The sequence below is a fragment of the Triticum urartu genome, chromosome 6A (assembly GCF_056163025.1).
Source record: "Triticum urartu cultivar PI428250 chromosome 6A, HENAU_Tu73, whole genome shotgun sequence".
In the NCBI taxonomy this organism is placed as follows: Eukaryota; Viridiplantae; Streptophyta; class Magnoliopsida; order Poales; family Poaceae; genus Triticum; species Triticum urartu.
Window position 1 is genome coordinate 216,050,430 of NC_141878.1, and position 8,977 is coordinate 216,059,406.

General features: G+C 48.0%; 2 protein-coding genes across 3 annotated transcripts; one reads left to right on the top strand and one right to left on the bottom strand.

The window, feature by feature from the left end:
* The first annotated feature begins 3,187 nt into the window (after positions 1 to 3,187).
* Positions 3,188 to 5,208, top strand: LOC147964817 (pectate lyase-like). Its single transcript, XM_087527610.1, has 3 exons — positions 3,188 to 3,473; positions 3,608 to 4,511; positions 4,626 to 5,208. The coding sequence occupies exons 1-3, from the start codon at positions 3,319 to 3,321 to the stop codon at positions 4,845 to 4,847; spliced, it is 1,281 nt and encodes a 426-aa protein (XP_087383736.1). The 5' UTR covers positions 3,188 to 3,318; the 3' UTR covers positions 4,848 to 5,208.
* Positions 5,209 to 5,322: 114 nt separating this feature from the next.
* Positions 5,323 to 7,683, bottom strand: TRZ1 (tRNAse Z1). 2 transcript variants are annotated; one of them, XM_087527612.1, is made up of 6 exons: positions 6,988 to 7,683; positions 6,790 to 6,861; positions 6,570 to 6,683; positions 6,197 to 6,265; positions 6,015 to 6,089; positions 5,323 to 5,567 (listed from the first exon to the last, which is right to left on the bottom strand). In XM_087527612.1, the coding sequence occupies exons 1-6, from the start codon at positions 7,474 to 7,476 to the stop codon at positions 5,493 to 5,495; spliced, it is 894 nt and encodes a 297-aa protein (XP_087383738.1). In that variant the 5' UTR covers positions 7,477 to 7,683; the 3' UTR covers positions 5,323 to 5,492. The 2 variants fall into 2 exon arrangements, with proteins under 2 accessions (XP_087383738.1, XP_087383737.1); XM_087527611.1 differs by having other exon boundaries at positions 6,790 to 6,885.
* Positions 7,684 to 8,977: the final 1,294 nt, after the last annotated feature.

Sequence of the window (8,977 nt, forward strand, 5' to 3'; positions counted from 1 at the left end):
AGCCTCCACACAAAATCTAATTGTTACACACAAATCACCAAACTTGGTGGGACCGAATCATGAAACTCGGTCAGACCGATTTAGTTCAAAATATGAACGTTAGGATTTTCGGTGGGACCGACATGTCAACTCGGTGGGACCGATTTTATTAGGGTTAGGGCATAACGTAATCTCGGTGAGACCGATCACATAAACTCGGTAGGAGCGATTTCTGTAATAGGCAAACAGAGAGTTGGTCAGGCAAACTCGGTGGGACCGATTCACTCATTTCGGTGAGACCGAAATGTTACGAAAGGGAAACAGAGAGTTTTCATTGCGAACTTGGCGGGGCCGATCGCTCATCTCGGTTGGACCAAAATGTTACGAAGGGAAACAGAGAGTTTGCAATCCCATCTCGGTGAGACCGAGATCCCTACCGGTGAGACCGAAGTGACTAGGGTTTCTAGCAGTGGCTATGTCAAGTGAACTCGGTGGCGCCGGATAGATCAAATCAGTAGGGCCGAGTTTGACTTTTGGTTTGAGACATATGTGGATATGAGAAAGTGATTGAGGGCTTTTGGAGCATATCACTAAGCATTTTGAGCAAGCAAGCCATTAAGCAACACCTCATCCCATTTTAATAGTATTGGCTTTTCCTATAGACTCAATGTGATCTTGGATCACTAAAATGAAAATGTAGAGTCTTGAGCTTGAGCTAATATGTGTTCTTAGCATTTTGAGGGGTCCACATTTCTAATCCATGCCATGCCAATCATTGAATTTTCTGAAATGATCATCTTGAAATAGTATTAGTTCAATGAGCTATATGTTGTTAGGAATTACCAAACCACCAAGGGTTAGTTGCACTTTCACCACCCCTATGTGGGCTGGTGTGCCTCCCTCCCATGGCCCATATCTTTCGCCGGGGGGTTCCGGTAACCCCCCCCTCCCGGTACTCCGATATGTACCCGATACAATCCAAAACACTTCCGGTGTCCGAATACTATCATCCAATATATCAATCTTTACCTCTCGGCCATTTCAAGACTCATCGTCATGTCCATGATTTCATCCGAGACTTCGAACAACATTCGGTCACCAAATCACATAACTCATATAATACAAATCGTTCTTGAACGTTAAGCGTGCGGAACCTACGGGTTCGAGAACTATGTAGACATGACCAAGACTCCTCTCCGGTAAATAACCAATAGCGAAACCTGGATGCTTATATTGGTTCCCACATATTATACGAAGATCTTTATCGGACGAACCGTTATGACAACATACGTTATTCCCTTTGTCATCGGTATGTTACTTGCCCGAGATTCGATCGTCGGTATCTTCATACCTAGTTCAATCTCGTTACCGGCAAGTCTCTTTACTCGTTCCGTAATGCATCATCCCGCACCTAACTCATTAGCCATATTGCTTGCAAGGCTTATATGATGTGCATTACCGAGAGGGCCCAGAGATACCTCTCCGATACTCAGAGTGACAAATCCTAATCTCGATCTATGCCAACCCAACAAACACCTTCGGAGATACATGTAGAGCATGTTTATAATCAACCAGTTACATTGTGATATTTGGTAGCACACAGGGTATTCCTCCGGTATCCGGGAGTTGCATAATCTCATAGTCAAAGGAATATGTATAAGTCATGAAGAAAGCAATAGCAATAAAACTTAATGATCATTATGCTAAGCTAACGGATGGGTCTTGTCCATCACATCATTCTCCTAATGATGTGATCCCGTTCATCAAATGACAACACATGTCTATGGTTAGGAAACTTAACCATCTTTGATTAACGAGCTAGTCTAGTAGAGGCTTACTAGGGACACCGTGTTTTGTCTATGTATCCACACATGTATCAAGTTTCCGGTTAATACAATTCTAGCATGAATAATAAATATTCATCATGATATAAGGAAATATAAAATAACAACTTTATTATTGCCTCTAGGGCATATTTCCTTCAAACACATGGACTGGTCAAACTAGCATTAACTGATCACGAAGTTCAACACAATACCACATCGACCTATCTACCATACTATATCTACCTATCTACCTACTACTATACTACACATACTATCATCCAGCTCAACACATTGCCCATCTACCACAACAACATGAACATCAACAATGTCGAGAAGCAAAACCTAGCATTCTAGCAAAATGACAACACTACTATATGATCTACCACATCATCACATGCTCACATATCTAAGGCCTACCATACTACCCACAGATCTACTCCTACCACATGCTCACATATCTAAGGTACAACGAGTAGGCAGTGATTGAACTTAAAACCATCAGTGTAGACAAGCAGGAGGTGCGAAACAACTCAGGGAAGAAGAGGAAGAAGAAGGATCGGCGACGCCGACCACCACCGACCGGTGTGTCGCTTACCTGCTCGTCGGTGAAGAATACGCCCGGGACAGAGAGCTCGAAGGGGGAGGAAATGGTGGCGGGGGTTTCGAGGTGAGTGGACGAGGGCTAAATAGGCCGATTAAATTGGCGAGAGGTGACCCAATTCCTCCATCCGATTTTTCAGGGACACGCGTGGGCTCGCACCATCGAGCAGCTCGCATGAGCTCGGCGCTGCATTCCCCTCCCTTGCAAGCCGAACACTTGGTTGAGAGGAAAGAGTGGGCCAATAGTTGGATATAGGTCAGGCATCCAAACGGGCCAAAGCCACATTCCTAGGCCTAACTGAGCCATACGCAAGCAACCAAACATACCCTAAGATAAGGTTACAAAAAGCAACCTTTGAGAAGTCTCAGTTTTATTCTTTTCCCTTTTGGGGGTTGCCGATGCTCGGCAACTTTTGCTCTTGGAAATAAAACTTAGTTTTACATTAGATAGTCTTATTTGTCCATTAATTGCTTGTCATCAATACCACAATCCGCAATAGGGTAGGGTGTGCGTGCGTGCGTTTATAAGGGTGAGTGTACGCTCGTGTATGTGAGGGACTTTGGTTGTAATGTGTTTAGAAAAAAAAACTCAAAGTAACTTTGAGTCAACCTAACGAACGTTCATTGGCAGAATTCATGCGTTCCTTTGTCTTGGCTCTCCTCTCCGGCCTGGCCGAACCAAGAATAGAAAATAAATTATTGGCAAAACAATTTGTCTCTTCCGTGGAGCGTGGCTCGCCTCACCCCTCTGTGCTAATAATACCACCTCGACGGTCATCCTCCTACGTATATAGGCCTGGCCTTGTCCTCCCTTCCACGCGAGCGATAGGGTTGTCCCTTCTCTATCTATCTATCTATCTATCTATCTCGAGCTACCCAAACAAAGCAATCATACCACAAGATAGAGAGTTAGATGTCCATGGATCGGAGCCTCCAATGGAGCAGGCCGGCGTCGCTGCTCCTCTTGGGGGCGGCGTTCCTGGCGGCGGCGGCCGTAACGAGCGCCAACCCGGCGTACAACCCCGACCCCTATAGCGTGGTCGACCACTTCAACCGCGCCGTCCACAGGCATGCATGCATTAATATTTAATACTATTATAGGAGTACAGTATATACGGAGTAGAGTAGTTACTAGTACGTTGTAGCGAGTGAGTGGTAGATGAATTAAGTGGCATTGGCATGAACATGTGGTGAGCGTGCAGGTCGACTAGCCCGCGTCGTGCGCTGTCGTCGGACAAGTCGAAGAAGGCAAAGTACACGGGCCCGTGCATGGCGACGAACCCGATCGACCGGTGCTGGCGCTGCCGCAAGGACTGGGCGACGGACCGGCAGCGGATGGCCCGCTGCGCCAAGGGGTTCGGCCGCGAGACCACCGGCGGCCTCAAGGGCAAGATCTACATCGTGACCGACCCCAACGACGATGACTTCACCAACCCGCGGCCCGGGTCGCTCCGGTGGGGCGTGGTCCAGACGGAGCCGCTGTGGATCATCTTCGCCAGGGACATGGTGATCAACGCCTCCCAGGAGATCATTATCCAGAGCGACAAGACCATCGACGGGCGCGGGGCGCAGGTGCACGTGGCCAACGGCGGCGGGCTCACCGTCCAGCACCAGAACAACGTCATCATCAACAACCTCCACGTGCACGGCATCAAGCACACGGACGGCGGCAACGTGTCGATGACGGCAACCCACTCCACCATCCGCACCCGCGCCGACGGCGATGGCGTCTCCATCTTCAACGCCACCAAAGTGTGGGTGGACCACCTCTCCATGGATAATTGCGAGGACGGCATGGTTGACGTGGTGGCCATGTCCACGGCCGTCACCATCTCCAACACCCACCTGGCCCACCACAACGACGTGATGCTCTTCGGCGCCGACGACAAGAAGCCGGAGGACAAGGTGATGCAGGTCACCGTCGCCTTCAACCACTTCGGGAGAGGCCTGGTGCAGAGGATGCCTCGCTGCCGCTACGGCTTCTTCCACGTCGTCAACAACGACTACACCAACTGGCTCATGTACGCCATCGGAGGCAGCAGCGCGCCCACCATCCTCAGCCAGGGGAACCGCTACAGAGCACCACCCAACATGGCTGCCAAGGAGGTACGTCCTCTCCTCCTCACTCCTCACTCCATCTATGGATGGACCCACCGGTTCAAATCAAATCATCAATTCAAATTCAAACGCGCGCGCGCGCGAATTGAATGGCTGGAGCAGGTGACCAAGCGCGACTACGCGCCCGAGTCCGAGTGGAAGAACTGGGTGTGGATATCGGACGGCGACCTGATGATAAACGACGCCTACTTCACCACGTCCGGCGGACAAATTGGCCAGAAGCTCAACGGTAAGGACCTCATCAAGCCCAAGCCAGGGGAGTACGTCAGGAGGCTCACCCGCTTCGCCGGCCCGCTGGACTGCAACCCGGGCAGTCCCTGCTGATCGTCGCCGTACCATACCATACCTGCCAGGCGGAGTGGCCGGATATGCATGTCGTCGCCGGCCACACGCCCAAGGCAAGGAAGCAAGAGTTAACGTTCCACGCGACAACCCATCCATCTTTGATGCTACACTAGACAACAAGGCCGTAAGCATGCATAGAGGGAGGAATGTAGGAGGGTGGCCGGATTCATCAGTCTGCTGCTCTCTCTTCGTGTAGTCAATGTACGTACCTATCACTACTTGCTTTTCTTCTTCTTCTTCCGAGGAAATAGGAATTGTGTACCTATATATACATATACGCATGCATGTTGTACAACATGGATGTACTGTAACCGCTCTTGTTTATCAATTTTTTTTTGTATACCCTAAGTATCCATGTTCAGAAAGAAATGCGGCTTGTTTTGTACGTATTACTTCTTTCAAATTCTTCTGTCAACCAAACACAATAAGCATTTCAATCTTCTCCCATCTCACATAGACAAAATGAACACTCAACTAAACGAGTCACCATTTCACAGAATTCCAGATGAATTTAGTACTAGGGACATGTCAAGAACCTTGTTACGATGGCATACCATACAAGCAAGGTTTTGGGTCTAGTTTAGACGGAAGACAAGAAAAGTTGATCACTATCTCAACCTAATTTCAGATGCCCTCTTTCAACGCATAAACTCTGCTTCGGAACGACGGGGGCAATCTACTTATCCCTGCATCAATTTCCTGAAAACAAGCAACTCTAGTATTAGGAATCTGTCGCAGTTTTCTTTTTCTTTTACACAAGGATAGGTCTGGATGTCTGATGATGGGGTCAAGAGATACAATAGATTTACTTACAAAGCATGTAGAGTCAGATATAGGGGATTTTCACAGAGCAAGGGAAATGCAGTAAGGTAATTGATATCTCTGCATTCTTTTAGCATCATCGACATGTTGTGCTTTGTCACAAGGAGTTCAGACTATAATAGGGTTGCGCATAATTGGCCAAGTTGATTAACATAAAAGCTAGAACTAACATGTGTGGAGCCAAAGAATCCTTAACATGAGCGAAATTGGGATAAATCGGCCAGTAAAGGGGGTAAAATAGACTTCAATCATCAATAGCTAAAATTTGAATAACAAGCCATACTATTTCAACAGAGAGAACTGAAACAATAGATATTAACCCACCTCTGTTGTATAACGAGCCGAAAAGTGAATTAGTAGAATGGCTCTGTTTTCAAACTTCTCAGAGTGATTCGCAATCTGGAAATATCATCAAACATAAATGGAAGCATAAGCACTATTACGGATACTAGGTGATCTTTCTTTCCTATGACAGACAGAAATAATCAAAGTAATTGCTGAATGACCTCAAACAAGTGTATGTGCCCATATTCCCTTGCATGCTCAATCGAGACAGAGTCATCAAGAAAAGTACTCTGAAAATTTTAAGAACAGCTCAGCAGATCAATAATAGGAATAAAGAAAAAATCATGAGAGGAAAATAACAGCAAAAGTTTGAGCACAAGAAGTGAAACATGCTTCTAACCATCAGGATTCGTTTAATTGCAGCTAACTGGTGGCACATGAGTTTTCCCTAGATGTGATAAGTTCTGTTTGCAAAATAACAGCAGCTAGCTTGCATGCAGTGAAATTTGAATATACTTGGGAGACAAAAACTGCTTGCTATTTTTAATAAAATGGAAGTTGGTTATATGATGATAAAGCGGTAAGACGTAATACCTCCATCACAAGAATTTTCGCCTTCAATACGTCTGCGTTATGAGGATCAAGAATGAAATCTGACATCGTATCCCCAGTGAAAGCAACCTCGGGTGTTGTCACTGTATTAGTAATCTGCAACGAATGGAAAATTGCAAGCACATGATCACATCAACAACTCTTAGTAGATTCTGATTTACTTATTCCTACGAAATATTGACATCCACCAAGACATACAGACCTCCACGCCTGATAGCTTCAACCTTTTGATCTCGCTTCCTGGGAGGCCAAGATAATCCTGCTTGAGCTTTTGCTTCACCGAGTATATCACGTACCCCTAGAACCATATCAGATATCACTTTCAACCAAGCCATTGTAAAATTCCTCACAAATCAACCAGGGGACGCACAATTCCAAGAACTGAAGCAAGTTCCCTCACCTGGCTGGGTATGGTATGGTAGGTCTTGAAGGCCCTGACCTTGAGATCCCTCCTGAGCTCATACTCCTCGCCAATGTCGAGTGGGACGAGGGTGTGGTTGAGCTCGGACTGGTCCATGGCGCGGTGCACGTCGAACAGCCGCTCCACGAGCTCCCTGAGGTACTTGGGGACGAAGATGGTGGGCGGGCGCAGCCTGTATAGCCCCCGCGTGGCCACGTACATGGGGAGGCCCCCGATGTGGTCGAGGTGGGCGTGCGAGATGAAGAGGAAGTCCTGCGCCACGGCGCGCTGCGGGCACCGGCCTATGTCGAAGGCGAGGCTCAGCGTCGGGAAGATGACGCACGTCTCGTGCCCGCCGATGGAGATGCCCTCCACGGGGTACCCCTCGATTTCCAGCCGGGGCTTCGCCTTAGGCTTTATGGCTGGGGAGGGGCTTGGAGGAGGGGCCGTGGAGGTCGCCGCCTCGGCCGACTTGCCGCTCTTCGCCATGCCACCGCCGCCGCTGCCGCTGCCGCTGCCGCCGGGTGGAGGTACGATTGGTGAATTACTGAAATACAGAAAGGTCCTTAGGCCTTGTTTCGTGGAGGAGGTTTGGAGGGGAATATCCCGCAGGGTTCAAAATTTTCAGAAATCCTTGACAGCTCATTTGACATGTAGGGATTGAACAGGCCAATCCTCTCCGTTCTCATGAATCCCCTTCGATTCATGTGATACAGAAAAACCCCCAACACACCCATGGAACTGGACGCTTGCTTTACTGCTGCTGTTGTAGGAGATTTAACCAAATAGAGGAGTTTATGAGGAGGAGGGATTAATGGGAAATTGAGAGAATTGGGTGAAAGAGAGGAATTAACCAAATCCCCTCAGACCCCCCCTCCACTCCGGGGCTGCAAAACTTCCCCTGTCAAACGGGGCCTTATGAAGGGGGGAAATACCCTTGTGCTCTCGGGTGCACAAGCCCCTGACATGGAAAAGACATTTTGGCAATTGACAAAAAAATGAAACTATCCGAAAATAAAGTTAACTTTGTGTTGTACTCGCATGGCAAGTTTAGTCAAGGAAAACCCCCGTTGATTTCAGGCAAAAAGTAATAATTCAGGGACCAAAATTACAAATAGTGACCTGTATATAGTGTTGAATTATTATTATTTTGACTAGAGCACCGTGAAAGTCATTCATGGAAGAAACTTTCTACACGAGTAAAACACTCCATCATATTTTGTTTCCAAAAGTTTCAAGAAATTTTGACATTTTCAATTATTTCTTTTGTATAATTCAAGTGCACGTGCACCCGAAATGCCCTCCACGGGGTACCACTCAATTTCCAACCAGGGCTTCGCCTTAGGCTTTATGACTGGGGAGGGGCTTGGAGGAGGAGGGGTCATGAAGGTCCTCGCCTTGGTTGACATGTCATTCTTCGCCATGCCACCGTCGTCGCCGCCGAATGGCGGAGTTATAGAAACATCCCTAAGAGCATCAACAACCGGAGTCCTCAAATCTCCTATTACGTCCGGGCGCACGACCCGATCATGAAATTGCCGCCAGATTGGACCTTGAAGACCCCACTATACATTCAGGCTGTCCAGCACAAACTTGTCCATATGTGGGGTGGATATAGGGACGCTCGAATGCGTCCGTCACGTCGGACCGTACCGGCCCACCGCAACCCCACAAATATGTGTCCCTATCCTCATCCTGAACTAAACCCTAGCCACTCAACTCCACTTGCAGTACGCTCCACTCCCCCGGCTCCTCCTCGACGATCTCCGACATTCTTGGGCATGGTGAGCAACAGATATGAGTCTGGCAACTCTGTATCCATCGATTGGGACCTCATCTCATGCGGGGACGAAGAGGAGTTAGCCATCCTCTAGCTCTCCGCCGGTCCTGGGAGGAAGCCCGACATTCGCCGTCGGAGTCGCTTTGATGGGTGTTCCGTCGGTCCCATGATATGGTAGTGCTAGGGTACTCTAATGACGATAAAATAACA

Excerpts from the sequence above, each read along its gene's own strand:
- LOC147964817 (XM_087527610.1), top strand. The coding sequence starts at position 3,319 with ATGTCCATGGATCGGAGCCTCCAATGGAGCAGGCCGGCGTCGCTGCTC. Across the intron at positions 3,474-3,607 it reads TTCAACCGCGCCGTCCACAG|GTCGACTAGCCCGCGTCGTG; the intron begins GCATGCATGCAT and ends GTGAGCGTGCAG. Across the intron at positions 4,512-4,625 it reads CCAACATGGCTGCCAAGGAG|GTGACCAAGCGCGACTACGC; the intron begins GTACGTCCTCTC and ends TGGCTGGAGCAG.
- TRZ1 (XM_087527611.1), bottom strand. The coding sequence starts at position 7,476 with ATGGCGAAGAGCGGCAAGTCGGCCGAGGCGGCGACCTCCACGGCCCCT. Across the intron at positions 6,886-6,987 it reads ACCATACCATACCCAGCCAG|GGGTACGTGATATACTCGGT; the intron begins GTGAGGGAACTT and ends ATATGGTTCTAG. Across the intron at positions 5,568-6,014 it reads CGGCTCGTTATACAACAGAG|GAAATTGATGCAGGGATAAG; the intron begins GTGGGTTAATAT and ends GCTTGTTTTCAG.